Source organism: Labeo rohita, chromosome 2 (assembly GCF_022985175.1).
Source record: "Labeo rohita strain BAU-BD-2019 chromosome 2, IGBB_LRoh.1.0, whole genome shotgun sequence".
Lineage (NCBI taxonomy): Eukaryota > Metazoa > Chordata > Actinopteri > Cypriniformes > Cyprinidae > Labeo > Labeo rohita.
This window is the reverse complement of record NC_066870.1, coordinates 36,725,317-36,741,652: the sequence shown is the minus strand read 5'-3', so window position 1 is coordinate 36,741,652 and position 16,336 is coordinate 36,725,317. Positions and strand designations below refer to the sequence as shown.

The following is a 16,336-nucleotide window of genomic DNA, read 5'->3' as shown; positions in this document are numbered from 1 at the left end:
GAATTTGGAGAAAAAAAATCATAATTGCAGAATGTAAGTTCTGAATTAGAAGATATAAACTCACGATTGTGAGGAAACAATATATATGAATTGTGAGATATAAACCAAAGTTCTGATATAAACTCAGAATTCTTAGAAAAAAAGTTGTGATGTAAATTCAGAATTCTAAGGAAAATTTAAAAAAAATTAGAATTGTGAGATGTAAAGTCTGAATTCTGAGGAAAAAGAATTGTTAACTCAGAAAAAAATTGTAAGAAAACAAGTCCAAATTGCAAGATGTAAACTTAAAATTCCAAGAAAAAAGTCAGAATTACAAGATGTGAACTCAGAATTCTGAAGGGAAAAAGTCAGAATTTGGAGGGATAAAAATGCAACAAAACTTTTTTTTATATATTTTTATATTCTGTGGCAGAAACAAGCTTCCATATATTTCAAATCTAAGAACAGTCACTTGATTTTTAAGTATGGACTAATAACATAAACGTGATATTTATGATATCTAGCACAGTAAGTGTAAATGTCAGTACAGTGTAGTTGACTGTTGTCCGTCTGTTTTTCTGTCAGAGGAGCCGAGTTGTTTCAGGCCAGCATTGTGAAGGCCGTGAGAGCTCGTCTGGAGGAGGAGAAGAGATCCATGGAGCAACTGAAGAGACAGTAAGAAGCATGTTTTCATTCATCAGTGCCATGATCTTATTTGTTTGTGTTTAGTGTTTCATGATACTATTATTAGGTGCATCTAATAACCCACAAGTTTTCATAATATTTTTCATGAAGAGTTCTTGGACCAAGCCAACTATTTCTAACATATTTTCTAATTGAAAAACACAACTATTCTTAAATAATATTTCACAATATTACTGTTCTGACTGTATTTATTATTAAATGAAGCTTTGGTGAGCAGAAGAGACTTCTGTTTACATATTTTTAAACAGTATATATGACAACAATGTACATGTTATTTGAGCTTATTATTATATACATTCTGCGAATGATTTCTCTCACTACCATGAATGCGTTAATTCAGGATGGATCGTATTAAGACGCGACAGCAGAAGTTTAAGAGAGGAAAGGAGAAAATGCTCAGCATGGCTCAGGAGTCTGGAGACGAGCAGAAACTCATCCAACCTGACGACAACGATGATGATGATGATGGTACGATGTAGATCATGACAGCAGGAGAGTGTAATTGTGCTAAAATGTTGTCGTTTCTTAAAAACGTCACCAACAAAATGATAAAAAGTTGTTTAGTATGAGCATTGTATGTGTATCTTATTCACATTTTCCATAAAGCAACCAGGAAAAGGTTTTAACCGTCACTGACGTGCTTTCATTAACGCTCTGACATTTCGTTTGCAGAGAGAAAGAAAAACAAGGTGCAAAAAAAGCAGTGGTGGAGGCCTTGGGTTGACCATGCGTCCAGTAGGTTCCTCATACCTTCCTCTGATCTCACTGATCCTTGTGTCCTTGACCAGAAGTCAGAGGATTCCCATACTGCACCTGTGCTCCGTCAGACCTCCGAGACGACAAACGCACCCTCCAGACCTTAGACTTTTCTACATCTATTTAAGGCTGTTGGCATTTAGATTGTACACTACTTTAAAGCAGTCGTTTCATTTCCTTGATATTCTGAAGTGTAAAACTAAATTGTGACTTAAAATAAAGCTATTCTAACACTTATAGGTGGAAAAAATGATATCGATTTGATGCCTTAAATAGATCTATACAGCTGCTAAAGGAAAAGCTGAATGTCTGGATGGTTCTGGTTTGTTGTCATGTGACCGAATGAGTAGGTGAACGGAGCCGTACAGTAGAGAATCACTCTGCTTTATTAAAATCCACTAGGAACTCTATCGTAGAAAAGAGAGAGATTTTCCTCATCGCCATATTATAATAACAAACCACTGTGAGGTGCATTGGTATTATAAAAGTAATTCATCCAAAAATGAAAATGCTGTTTGTTTGTTTGTTTTTCTCAATGGAACTTCTTAAAGAGTTATTTAGCAGAATGTTTATGGCGCTCTTTTTACTGCAATAAAAGTCAATGTGAATTTAAAATTAATACTTTTATTCAGAATGGAGGCATTAATTAATTAAACGTGAAGGTAAAGACATTTATAATGTTACAGAAGATTTCTATTTCAAATAGATGCTGTTCTTTTAAAGTTTCTATTGAACCCTTTCAGTGTCCCCTCTGTGGGACACATAAGTTTGCTTCACCATATTACAAATAAATCCTAATCATGACAAACTATACATCATTGGAAAGGTCTAAGACTCCTAAATAGATATTTTACCATATTTTTGTTACAAATTGTGTAGGAAAAGTAATAGATTAATATATGTCAAGAGTGCAACTTAAGAGTTCTGACCTTTGTTACAAAAGACTTTCTTCGTTGCCTTTTTCTCTATTACATTTTAGAAATCATAAGAAATTATATATTAATTCAAAACTTAAAATCTCAAAATTCATCCTTTGAAAGGCATTTTAAAATCAGACATTGCATTACCACAGAAAATGTACATCGAAATCATATTACAAAATGTTTATATATTTTATCTAAGTCAGCTATTGCTTAAAAATTATTATATTGCTTGTTTAAAATTGACTGGAACTCATAAAAACACAGAATTACTAGAGGCAACAGCAGTAATTAAAAGATGAACATTTATTATTAAGCAAGAACATATGGACAAAATACAAGACACACTTAATTTATTTCAGGGAAAACAGTTTACAATATTACATACATTTAAACCCGTCAAGCATTTTACCCAGCACATGGGAAATATATTAAAAAAAAAAAAAAAAAACAATAAAATGACTCAGTGAGCTGAACCCAACATTTGGGTTAAAAAAAATTAACCAAGCATTTTTTAGAGTGTATCAGTTTCCTTAAAGCAGCAACTGTTTTAACATTGGTAATAATCATAAATATTGTTTATGTAACAGAGTTAGAATTGTTATTGTGAATCCTCCTGAATTCTTTACAAATCAGCTTTGGCATGACAGGAATAAATTACATTTTTAAATGTATTCAAATAGAAAACAGTTATTTTAAATTGTAATAATATTCCACAATATTATTGTTTTTACTGTAAGCAAAAGAGACTTCTTAAAAACATTAAACATCTTTTTGACTCTGAACATTTCAAAAGTGCATAATACAGAGCAAAATACAAAGTTAAAATTCAATTCAAAGTATTTTTTTTTCAGTAAACAAAGCAAACTACTTTCATAGTGTGTGAAAGAGCCTGCGTTTCTCTCTTTGAGTTCCATGTGGAAAAAAAATCTTTTGAGTTACAAGAAAATTCATAAATGTTCATTTTTGGGTGAAATAAGTTTATAAACCAGACATTTATGCTCCCTCTCTTTATCTCTCTTCAACAAAGAAAGTGCTCAACAGAAAGCATCAAAAAGCAAAAGAAATACCTCAAACTCATGGTGCTCTACAGTGTGTGAAATGAGTGAGATGGTATTTACTTTGTCTTCTTTGATGAGCTGATCTCAGTTATCAGCGTGATACTGAAGCACAAGAGATGTGATTTCACTGTAAACTTTTATTAAACATCAATATTTGTTTTCTATAGTGATTAGAATATGGACTATTAAAGGAAAAGTCCACTTCCAAAACAAAGATTCACATATAATGTACTCACACCCTTGTCATCCAAGGTGTTCATGTCTTTCTTTCTTCAGTTGTAAAGAAACAGTTTTTTTTTTTTGAGGAAAACATTTCTGCATTTTTCTCCATATAATGGACTGATATGGTGCCCCGATTTTTTTCCCAAAATGCAGTTTAAATGCGGCTTCAAACGATCCCAAATGCGGTTGTAAATGATCCCAGCTGAGGAAGAAGGGTCTTATCTAGCGAAAATATCAAAAATACAGTTTAAATACTTTTTAATCTCAAACGCTCATCTTGCCTTTCTCTCCTCTGTGTATTGTGGCTCAAGACAGTTAGGGTATGTCAAAAAACTCAATACAATCGTATTTTCTCCGTCAACTTCAAAAATCATGTCAAAATCATCCTACATCGCTGCAGAAGTTCCGACCCAGTCTTTGCAAGGTGAACATGCAAAGAAGATTAAACACCCTTAAAAAAGGTAAAACAGCGATATAGAACGATTTTGAAGTTGAGGGAGAACATGAGATGAGAGTTTTTCGACATACACTAACTGTCATGAACCGGAACAAAACAAGAGTTCAGGCAGAGTAAGGCAATGCGAGCGTTTGGCATTAAAAAAGTATATAAATTGTATTATTTTTATTAAACTAACCGATCGTTATGCCAGATAAGAAACTTCTTTCTCAGCTGGGATCTTTTACAGCCGCATTTGGGATCGTTTGAAGCCACATTTAAACTGCATTTTGGAAGTTTAAAATTGGGGCGCCATATCAGTCCATTATATGGAGAAAAATGCTGAAATGTTTTCCTCAAAAAACATAATTTCTTTATGACTGAAGACAGAAAGACATGAACATCTTGGATGACAAGGGGGTGAGTACATTATTTGTAAATTGTTGTTCTGGAAGTGGACTTCTCCTTTAAGGAAAACCTACCATACACAAACATACTGTGGTGGTATCAGACGGTAGTACCATGGTACATGATTGAATATGGTTGCCATATTCATATACTATGGTATGTACGTGTCCTGCAAAGAATACCATAGTATAACTATCATGATCCTCTGCAAAAGCCATGGTGTTACTGTGGTACCAGGTAGGTTTTTTTAATGAGACACTAATCACTATAGAAAATGTGGTCTTTTTTGGATATTTTTAGGGCCAGAATTTGGTTTTGTTAACCTGAGGCCCTCAAATAGTGTTGAAATGTTTTCCCAGCATCTTCCCCCTGTCCTTCCTCTCCATTGCGGCTCTTCTGTTCAAGGACACAAGGCAGTTTCCATATTCCAAATCCTGTTTTGCCATGCGATTGTGAAACTGCAGACACAGAGGTGTTTCTGAGTTGTAAGATGACTGACTAACCTAACTAGAGATACAAAATGGGTTTAGTGTTATATATTTTATTGATAAATGCCGTTTTATTGAAGTACTATAAAAATATAAAACATGCTGTAGCTACATTTTATAAAAGTCTAAAATTATTCAATGTTGTGTTTAACTGTTGTTGTTTTTTTGTGTGTGTGTGTGTGTGTGTTTTTTTTGTGGTGTGGTTTTTATGCTTTACAAACATTAATGACACATGCTAATCTGTTGTGCATTATAAACTAAGTTTGACTGCGGTTTTAGATTTAGATATTCAGGTAAGTTTGTTCAAGAGATGCATTCATATTTTTTCAGGTGGTGTTATTTGGCTGTAATGATTTGATCATCAAAAATGTTATTCTCCTGTTTGCTAATTTTATATTATTTTTCTTGCTAAACGCTCTCCTTCATTCCTCTCTCAGTGGTTAGAAGTGGTGATTATTACCTGTTTGAAACTGACAGTGAAGAGGAGGAGGAAGAGGAGGAGAAAAAAGATGAAGAACTGCCCAAGAGATCAGCCTTCCAGGTGAGTAAACCACTGCTATATATATATATGTGTGTGTGTGTGTGTGTGTGTGTGTATGCAGTTTAGTGCAGATGGTAATATTTAATTTGATCAAAGAGTCTGAAATTTTGATAGCTTGTAATGTAAAACAATGCAGTCTTTATAACCGTGTAGAAGTGTAGAAGACTACTTTATAAAATTATCTAAATATCAGTTGTCACCCTATATCTTCCAAGAATGTGTCTTAGTATGATGATTTAAATGCTTAGTTTTATGATCAAAACATTAAAAAAAAATGCTATACCATGATTGAGAGATTAACAAATAAACTTTCTTCAGAAGCACCCGTGTTGCTTCCTACAGGGTTCGTACAAGGCGCTTAAAGTGCTTGAAGTACTTCGGAGCGGGTTCGTGAATCATTTGATTCAGTTTGGGACTTCAGAGCGCATATCACTAATCATTTGATTTAGATCGGAACATCAGAGTGGGTTTTGTGAATCATTTGATTCAGTTCGGGACTTCGGAGTGCATATTGTGAATCATTTGATTCAGATTAGGAATTCGAAGCAGGCTCACAAACCATTTGATTTAGATCGTAACATCGGAGCGGTTTCGTAAATCATTTGATTCAGCTTGGGACTTCGGAGTGCATATCACAAATCATTTGATTCAGATCAGGAATTCGGAGCAGGCACACGAATCATTTGATTTAGATCAGAACGTCGGAGTGGGATTGTAAATTATTTGATTCAGTTAGGGACTTTGGAGAGCATATCTCAAATCATTTGATGTAGATCGGAACATCGGAGTGGGTTTCGCGAACCATTTGATTCAGTTGCGGACTTTGGAGCGCATATCACGAATCATTTGATTTAGATCAGAACATCAGTGCGGGTTTGTGAATCATTTGATTCAGATCAGGACTTCGGAGCAGGTTCGCAATTGTTTTTTTCTGATTTTTTAAAACGAAACAGTAGAAAACATTAAACCATTAATACAAAACATTTATACAAAAAAAAGTTTACGTAAATATAAATAATTAGGAAGTCTCTAGCAATAATTTTTAAAATGTTTTTTTAGAATTTAAAGATTAGACATTGTTTGTTAAGTGAGATCTCTGTTTGAAGTCCTTGACAATCAAAAAAGTAATGCTTGAAAGTCCTTGAAAGTCCTGAAATTTCATTTTACAGCAAGCGTACGAACCCTATTCCCAGAAAATTCCCAAAGCGTCTGTTACGCCTGAGTTTAGTGAGAAACGTATGCATTATTGTTCATGTGTTGTGTTGTAAAGTGTTGGAACTGTTTAAAGGGCTTCAGGACACTGATGCTGTGACTTTCTCCTGATTTTTCTCCTCTCAGCGAGCGATCAGAAAGTTTGCTTCGGCCCTCGTGGCTTTACCCAGATCAGTCATTAAACTGCCCAAAACTGTTCTGCAGTATTTAATAAGGGCGGCCAAGGTACCACCGTGGAGAATGTGTCATCTGTGTTTCCATCTCTGTGTTTGTTGATGGTGGAGATTTCCATTCCATGTTCTTCCAATTAAAATATTTATGAAAATATGAAAAAGTGAAAAATAACTCTTTCAAGGATGCATGGAATGGAAATGATTTTGGGGGTGTTGTTCATTGTTTGTTTCATGTGGTGTTTTTTGGGAAGGTATTTTATTTTCTCCAAGTCATTTCATTGTCTCTTTTCTGTTTATTTACTTTAAAGGTTGTTGTAAATGATGTGTTTTGCTCCACTATAAACACAAAAATACCAAACCATTTTACACTAAGCATTCATGAATCATTCAAATATTAGTGGAGCAAAAATCATTTACTGTCTTTCTATTTTCTTATGTAACCTGGATCCAAACAACTGAATAAATGAATAAATACATGTCAGTATACACGTATATACATATCAGATGTATAAGATTTGGAAAATTTGGATGGAAAACAGTTGTTTGTATTCATTGTGGGTATTCTGTGCTTGTTTATCCAGTTTCTAAATCCAATTCAGCCTCTTCAGGGATTAAAATACAAATTCTTAGTCTAAAAGAAAAATTCATTGTATGTTTGTCAAATGCAAATTTGAATCACGAGTTAAATTTCAACTGGCTTCCTGAAATGGCTGAATGTGTGACATGTTTATGTGTTGACATCCTTGTGCAATGCTGTATTTAAATATTTAATCAATAAATAAATTCATGTTGATGTTCCGTAGTTTGTTTACCACACCTGGATCGCTGAATCTAAAGCAGCCCTGAAAGAAAGAGGCAAAGGGAGACGTCATTTCTGGAAGCGATACGGCCGCAGACGTAAAAAAGATAAGAAAGAAGGTACGGCAGACTTAAACATCTGAAAATTATGGAAGCTTGTTTCTGTCAACCAGGGGCGTTTCTAGGATTTTAAAACATCCGGGGCTGGTGCCAAAACATCAGGGGCTAGTGGTAGTGGGTGGGAGCTCACATCATGCTCACATAAGATTTTGTTAGACACAAGTGGTTGAACCTGGATCCTTCTAGGTGGGTCCAGGGGCATTAAACTGGGGGTTAAAGACCTTGTCCCACTATTAACAGTAGTAAATAGTAATCACTGCAAACAACAAACATATCAAAGTATTATAACAAAATTATAACATTACAAAAATATGCTAGACAAATAAAATAATACATTTGAAAATGTATTTATAACTGTAACAAATATATAGTTGCATGCAGAAAGAGGGCCCTATTTTTTTTTTCCCCCAAATTCCATTTTATTTTATTTTTTTCAAATTCTGTTTTCTGCTTTCATTTTTCTGGCCTTTGTTTTAATGGTTAAATTTAATTTTATTAATCAAAATGTAATTAATCATGTGTAGTTAATTAAAACCATGAATCTTATACAATTTACCGTCAATTTATCAAAAGTTAAGAAAAATTACATGTTTAGGACCCTATGAAATGTTTTGTTTTTTCTCACTTTACGTTTTATTGTTACCAAATATAGCATGTCTGTTTATTTGAATGCATAAAAACAACTTTTATTTATTTTTACAATAGCCTTATGGAATTCAGTGTTGTGTATTTTTCTGGTTATCAGATGAAGGTATAAAATATTGATTTAATTGATCTTTTAATGAAAATTATATTTTATTTTTGGCAAATAAAGGGGATTTACTATTAAAATGTAAAACATGGAAGAACTTCTGTGTGAAATTTTTGTATAAATTTTTATTAATTAATAGTAGTAGTCGTAGTAGTAGGCACATGCATTATACTGAATGATTAATAAAATTAAACCGAACTTTTACTTTAACGAGTTGCCGTGAATACCTCTAAATTTCTGTGTATATATTTGACGCTTGTTTTACTCAAATGAAACAGTCAAGTGCTCATGAAGTGACTCTCAGAGCAGTTCTGGAGATGTTGTTAATGTATTTATGTCCTCATTTAGTGAAACGGCAGACGCTGAAATCACTGCGCGCGTCAGTATAGGAAACGAAACCGCACATCCGCGCCGTTCATTCATAAAAAGACACGCAGAACATGCAGGATTCATATTTAAATAGTCTTTTGTGGCATAATATTTACAGATACTAGTCCATATCGCGACTTGATTTAAGTTTAATGACCAACTTTTGATTCATTCATTCAAACTTTGACAAATTCCATGGAAATCATAGGGCCATACAAAAAAACATTCGGGGCTGGAGTAAAAACTTTCGGGGCTCGAGCCCCGAATGATTAGCCCTAGCGACGCCCCTGCTGTCAACAGTAAAAATGATAATTGTGAGTTTGTATCTCACAATTCAGACTTTTTTCCTCTCAATTCTAAGTTTGTATCTCACAGTTTGGACTTTTTTTCTCAGGAATGTGAGATATAAACACAGAATTGATATTTAAATCAGAATTGTGAAATATACACAGTCATAATTGTGAGAACAAAGTCAGAATTGTGATATAATAGCTTAATTGTTAGTAACAACTTAATAAATGTGACTATATGTATATCACAATTTGGACTTTTTTTGTCCTTAGAAATGAGAAAATAAAAGCAGAACTGTGTTTTAAAAAGTCAGAATTGTGACATGATCATTTTTAATTTTTTATCAATTATTTTTTATTCCATGGCAAAAACACAGTTGTGAGATATAAAATTAGATTTCTGAAAAAAAGAATTGCGAGATATAAACTCAGAACTCGGAATTGTGAGGAAAAAGTCTAAATTCTACATTTATATCAGGCAGTTTTTTTCTCAGAATTGCAAGATGTTAACTTGCAATTGTGAAAAAGTCAGAATTGTAATACAGGAAGTCACAATTACCTTCCTTATTTTTTCATGGCCTAAACGGGCAATTCAATTGAAAAACCGTGGCTATTATTGTTGGTCTAATGGGTAAGCAACTTCCTAGGTCATGTGGCGATAGAGATCGGTGAGGAAGACCGTCAGAGTTCAGAGGAAGACAAAACGGACGGACCAGGTGTGTTCATGGAACGCATTTGTTTTATCTGTTTACCTGTAAGCTTTTGACAGACCTCAAAACTGAAACTAACCTTTCCACTTCCTGTAGACAACATCTTTAAGAGGGTCTTCAACATCATCAAGTTCACCTGGGTGTTATTTCTGACCACCGTTGAGAGCATCACCAAGTGGCTGAACTCCGTCTGCAGGGAATACATCGACATCTCCACCGTTCTGCGCATTGAACGCTGCATGCTGACCAGAGAAGTCAAAAAGGTTCTGCATTGTTTATGTATTTATATATTATTATGACGATAAGTTTAGTTTACCTGATGTTGAGTCTATAACTGATCCACTGTATTATTTGTCCTGCAGGGAAACGTGCCGTCCCGCGAAAGCATCCACGTGTACTACCAGAAGCAGATGAAACTGAACGGATCTCGTGAATCTGGACTGGACCGGATCAGTGAGGAGGACTCGTGCTCAAACAGAGAGCGCCGCAGACGGGCCGGACACAGTTTGGATTCCTTCGCTTCTAGAGACAGCATCTCCAGGTCTTTATTCTTGACTTGTATTATCATAGGGTGATTCTCACAAAAAAGTCTCAAGAAGTGTAGAAATGATATTTATAATAAAGTCATTATTAGAAAAAATGACATCATTTTCATGACATTTGTCATTCATGACAGTTGAAGTCTTTTCCCAGGAGCAACATTTGAGAAGCAGGAGATTTGCCAACCTCATATTTTTTTTTAATTTTTTCTTGTCATCTCATCATTGCATTATGTTTCCACTCATGTCATCTGTCCATCTATCAGCGCATACACCGAAGCCACCATGCTGTTTTCCCGTCAGTCCACCTTGGATGACTTGGACGACATGCCTCAGAATATTCCCAAAACCAGCGAACGCGCTCGTCCCAAACTACGCAAAATGTATGGTTTGGACATGTCTAACTCTTCTGCGGACAGTGGAAGCAGCGTCATGTCCAGGTGCTGATAATATCTCATAATCATCACGTCTTTATCACATTTGTCCTCACCTTCCACAATCCCATAAGGCTCTGTTTTAATAAATAAATAAATAACTATTCAATTTATTATGATTTATTTTATTTAAAATATATTTTTTTAATATAGCATTTTTATTAGTTATCATAATAATAGTTTATTTATTTATTTATTTATTTATAATCTAGCGGAACTCAAAAAACACCTAACGTTTTTTTAAACATCTATTCATATACGTTACATTTTATTACTTAAAAAAAAAGTTTAAATGACTATTTATTATTATTATTATTATTATTAATAATAATAATGCATTATTTCATATATAATACAATTATTTGTTATTAAAAAATAATTAAATGTATCATTAACATTAATGCAATTTAATATTGATGTTATTAATATAATAAAATGTATATGATGATTATTGTAGTATAACTAAAATCATTAGTTCTACATTTTGGATATATCAGACACTGATTAGCCTCTAGAAATTAATGAAATCCTAAAAAAGGATGATATTTCAGTGGTAGATAAAAGTAGATATTTAAGTTTTCTATTTGTGACCCTGAACCACATAACCAGTCATAAGGATCAATTCTTTGAAATTGAGATTCATACATCATCTGAAAGCCAAATAAATAAGGTTTCCATTGATGTATGGTTTGTTAGGATAGAATATATTTAAAATTCTGGAACCTGTGAGTGCAAAAAACTCTAAATATTGAGAAAATCGCCTTTAAAGTTGTCAAAATTAAGTTCTTAGCAATGCATATTACTAATCAAAAATTAAGTTTTGATATATTTAAGGTAGGAAATTTACAAAATATCTTCTTGGACCAAGATTTTTACTTAATATCCTAATAATTTTTGGCATAAAAGAAAAATCAATCATTTTGACCTGTATAATGTATTGTTGGCTATTTCTACAAATATATCCGTGCTACTTACGAATGGTTTTGTGGTCCAGGGTCACATTTTTGTGTATTTTTATTGTATAGAGCACTGCAGGTAATTGTTTTATTCAAAGCTAGTATTCAATGTCAAAATGTCTTCTAAAGATGTTCTGCTGTTCATAGGTGTGTTTGCATTGATTGTAATAATGTGCTGTTTCCTGTTTGTGTTGTTTTTGTGGTTTTGCTTTCAGTGAAGCTACCCAGTGCGTCACACTTTTCTCTCGGCAAGGAACCAACGACACCATAGACGAGGTCGAGGACGAGAAAGAACAGGTGGAGGTAAAAAAGAAAGAAACCGCGGAGATTGTTGAAGACACACCTGAAGGAACAGATCATGAGGAAATAAAAGAGGAAGAAGTGAAACAGGAAGCGACGATTGAGCTGCCAGAAGAAGTGACACCGGAAGTGACTGATGAGCTGGCAGAGGAAGAGACACGAGAAGTGACGGATGATCCGGCGGAGGAAGCGACAGAAGAAGTGGAAGAGGAAATCCAATGGGATCTGGTGGATCCAGAGGAAGCAGTTGAAGATGTTCAGGTTCCTCAGCTGGAATTTGAGGAGCATCAAGAGGAAGCACAGTGCATTACTGAAGATGAGGAGGGCGAACAGCCAATCCGACAGGATGAAGGTGAATCATCAGAACCCGAGAATGTGCAAACGGACGTGGTCAGCGGGCAGCTTTTCACCCCGGACACAGACGCCCCCAACACCTCGGACGCTGACGTGCCGCCCAGCTACAGCAAAGCCGTGAGCTTCGACCGTCTGTCTGTGAGCTCGGATGAAAGTGACAGCGACAAACGTCTGATGCTGATGACGCCCGACAGCAAATCCGATCTGGACGACCCTCTGCTGCCCTCCATGACCACCGATCTGACCGCCAGCGAACTGCTGCTCAACAAGTGAGTAGTTTCACATAGAGTTTGAATTGATTACATTACAGCTTATTCAGAGGGGTCTGTGATGTCAAAGTGGTAAAAAAAAAATAAAAAAATCAATGCGGACACAATATCTTACAACAAAATGGTGTTGTTTTACTATTATTTATATACTTTTATAGTCTTTATTAATATTTTGAACGAGCTTTTTATTTTTAGATTTTTTGTTTTCATTTTAGTTTAATTTTTAATCATTTGATGTGTTTTTGTGGCGTTTTGTTTGTTTGTTTCTAAAATATTAAGTTTTAGTTTTATCTGTTAGCAATTTAGTTATTTTCTTAAAATATTATTTAAACATTAATGTAAATAATTGGAATTCGTTTTTATTTAAGCTCTAGTTTTAGCTTTATCTCAGTAATTTTATTATTTATCATTTTTAATTTTATTAATATTCATTTTATGTGCCTTTGTCGTTTTTATTAGTTAGTATTAGTTTTATTAGTATTAATCATCCTAAATAGTTGTCATTTATTTTGAAGTTTTATTTTTTGTGATAAGGTGTTTCTGTGATTTATTTTGTGTCATTTTTTATCATTTTCAGTTTAAAAGGAGACTAGCAGCACATTCTGTTGTCGTCTTTATTTTTCAAAGGAAATTATAGTTAATAATTATAGTTAATTGTAGTTATTAAATTATAGTTTTGTTACGGGCTATTGCCATTTTTATCCGGTTTTGTTTTTGAAAAATATCAAAGTGTTTGTAAATTATTTTAGTTCAAGCTTCAGATGTAGTTTTATTTTAGTTAATAATTTTAGTATTTGAGCTTAAATGTATTTCATTTACTTGTCAAGGCAACTTTTCAACTTTTTCGTTTAGTTTGTTTTTCGTCTAATAGTTTTATCAATTTTTTTATATCTTTAATTTTTCGTTTTAATATATTGTTTAAAATATTATTTTAGTAATTAGATTTTATATCAGATTTATTTTATTTTATATTTTATGTTTTTCATCTAATAGTTTTATCTAATTTTTTTATATCTTTAATTTTTCATTTAATATATTATTTAAAATATTATTTTAATAATTAGATTGTATATGTTTTATATTTTGTTCTTCATCTAATAGTTTTATGTATTTTTTATGTCTTAAATTGTTTATTTTAAATATTATTTTAATAATTAGATTTAATATCAGTTTTATTTTACTTAACCAAAATGTTTTTAATAGTTTTAGTTTCATTTTTAGTTTTACTTAACAATAACAACAGCGCTATTACTCGAATATGCATTATACATTATATATTCTCATCACCAGCCAAACTGGAGCACAATAGAAGTGTGAGTTGTAGGTATGAGAGTATATATGGTCATTTCATGTGATCCTTTTCCAGAATGTTCTACGATGAGGAACTGGAAAACTCTGATCGTTTCTATAAATCGCAGCCGCTTGGACTCCAGCTGTGTTATGCTCTCTATAACCTGCTGGTGGCGCACTCTGAGATGGTCTGTTACCTGGTCATCATTCTCAACCACATGATCTCGGCTAACATGGCGACGCTGGTGCTGCCCATCCTCATCTTCCTGTGGGCGATGCTCTCCGTTCCTCGGCCCAGCAAGCGTTTCTGGATGACGGCCATCGTGTACACAGAGGTCAGGGTTTGTTTTTGGTAAAAGCTGTAGAAGTGAATTGTTTAGGCACAGATTCTGTGCAGGCGAAGTTACACACCCGATGTAGAAGAGTTTGTTTCTTCATCAGCACAGATTTGGAGAAATGTATCATTCCGTCACTTGCTCACCAATGGATCCTCTGCAGTGAATGGGTGCCGTCAGAATGAGAGTCCAAACAGCTGATAAAAACATCACAATAATCCACAAGTAATTCACACCACTCCAGTCCACCAATTAACATCTTGTGAAGTGAAAAACTGTGTTTGTATGAAACAAATCCATCATTAAGACATTTTTAACTTTAAACTGTTGAGTTCTCTATCCATAATATGGCTTTTTCTAGTCATCTCATCTGAATCAGGAGAGAAATCTGCACAGAAATCTGATGTTTTTATCAGCTGTTTAGACTCTCATTCTGACGGCACCCATTCACTGCAGAGGATCCAGTATGTATAATAACTCCTAAATGTGTTTTTATTTCCTCCAGGTCACCATCGTCATCAAATACTTCTTCCAGTTCAGCTTTTTCCCATTCAACCAGAACGTGGAAGTCAGCAAGGGGAAGCCGTACCATCCGCCCAACATCATTGGCACGGAGAAGAAAGAAGGATACGTGCACTATGACCTAGTTCAGCTGCTGGCGCTGTTTTTCCACCGATCCATACTAAAGGTTCGGACTCTCGTTTGCCACATAATAGTGGTGCATGATGTAAATCTTGTAGCACTAAAGTCAGTAAAGCATAATGGAACTTTGTTTAAAAAAAATGTGTGTATATATTAGTGGTGTCAAAATTAGTATGCATTGTCGTAGTTATGTCGTCTGTTAAGACGAAAAAAAAAACTGCCTTAAAACTGTGCATGTGGTTATTTATTATTTATGAGTCACATTTAAAGCAGTGTCAGATCCGCATCAAGTTCCGCAGCCAAAATATCCTAATAACCAGATGCTGTGATGTCTGTTAATCAAAGAACAAAATTAAAATGAGGAAATCAGTAACTTCTGTAGTTTTAAGCTTTATCTTTATTTAATTAAGAATTTAGTGTTTGATCATCTTATTAAATTAAGCTAAATTTTCTTGCTAAAGGGCACAGGTAGCTCTATGACATTTATTATAATGGGTTTATGTGAAGATCATTTTAAGTTCACCTAAATTAAAGTTATTTTTTAGACTCTAATAAATGTTAAAGTGATAGCTCTCAATTATACTGTAATGTTGAATGGCTATAGCAATCTTTAAATAGAGCCATCAGTTGGTATCAGTGATATTTGGCATTTTAAATATTAAAAATATACTTTATTTATGTTGTTTTTACATTCATTTGAAGATTGAATGTGAAATCATTGCAATATAAAAGTAAAATTAAAAACTTTAATTTCAGATGAGATTAATCGCACTTAATTTTAGAAAAAAATGTGTGATTGATTAGTTAATTTTTTTAATTGATTGACACCACTAGTGTGTATATATATATATATATATATATATATATATATGTACATATATATATTCTTGCATCTAACCCAGCTAACAAAAATATTTTCAAAGAACTTTTTTCTAATGTTCCTTTGAAATTATGAAAACGGTATTGTCAAAAGTTCTCAGAGTTGTTTCAAGAAACATTCCATTTTATAATTCTGAGAATGTTACATTTGAATATTTGAATGTTATCTGAACATTCCGAAACAGGTTGTAACATTTGAAATATGTTAGACAAATGTTTCAGAAAAATAATGTAAATAATGTTTTTGTGCTGGGAGTTGGCTTGTGCAAAAATAAATGCACAATACATAACAATTAAAAACCTAAATAATTATATTTTATTATATTTATATAGTATATGTTTATTTGCTATAAACATATTTATTTGAGATTTGCACACTAACAAAAATTTTTTTTCCAG

General features: G+C 33.4%; 1 protein-coding gene across 4 annotated transcripts in view; it reads left to right on the top strand.

Annotated features, from left to right (window-relative positions):
• The window catches only part of LOC127154811 (piezo-type mechanosensitive ion channel component 2), a 96,140-nt gene that overhangs the window by 66,224 nt on the left and 13,580 nt on the right, over window positions 1–16,336 (top strand). For 3 of the 4 annotated variants that reach the window (XM_051096664.1, XM_051096655.1, XM_051096646.1), the window contains 13 exons: window positions 565–654; window positions 1,025–1,152; window positions 1,357–1,419; window positions 5,413–5,516; window positions 6,855–6,953; window positions 7,705–7,819; window positions 9,877–9,945; window positions 10,036–10,202; window positions 10,302–10,480; window positions 10,745–10,918; window positions 12,084–12,791; window positions 14,158–14,416; window positions 14,922–15,104. In XM_051096664.1, the coding sequence (XP_050952621.1) occupies window positions 565–654; window positions 1,025–1,152; window positions 1,357–1,419; window positions 5,413–5,516; window positions 6,855–6,953; window positions 7,705–7,819; window positions 9,877–9,945; window positions 10,036–10,202; window positions 10,302–10,480; window positions 10,745–10,918; window positions 12,084–12,791; window positions 14,158–14,416; window positions 14,922–15,104 (2,338 nt within the window). The remainder of the gene's footprint in view (window positions 1–564; window positions 655–1,024; window positions 1,153–1,356; window positions 1,420–5,412; window positions 5,517–6,854; window positions 6,954–7,704; window positions 7,820–9,876; window positions 9,946–10,035; window positions 10,203–10,301; window positions 10,481–10,744; window positions 10,919–12,083; window positions 12,792–14,157; window positions 14,417–14,921; window positions 15,105–16,336) is intronic. The other variant, XM_051096672.1, reaches the window with a different exon arrangement.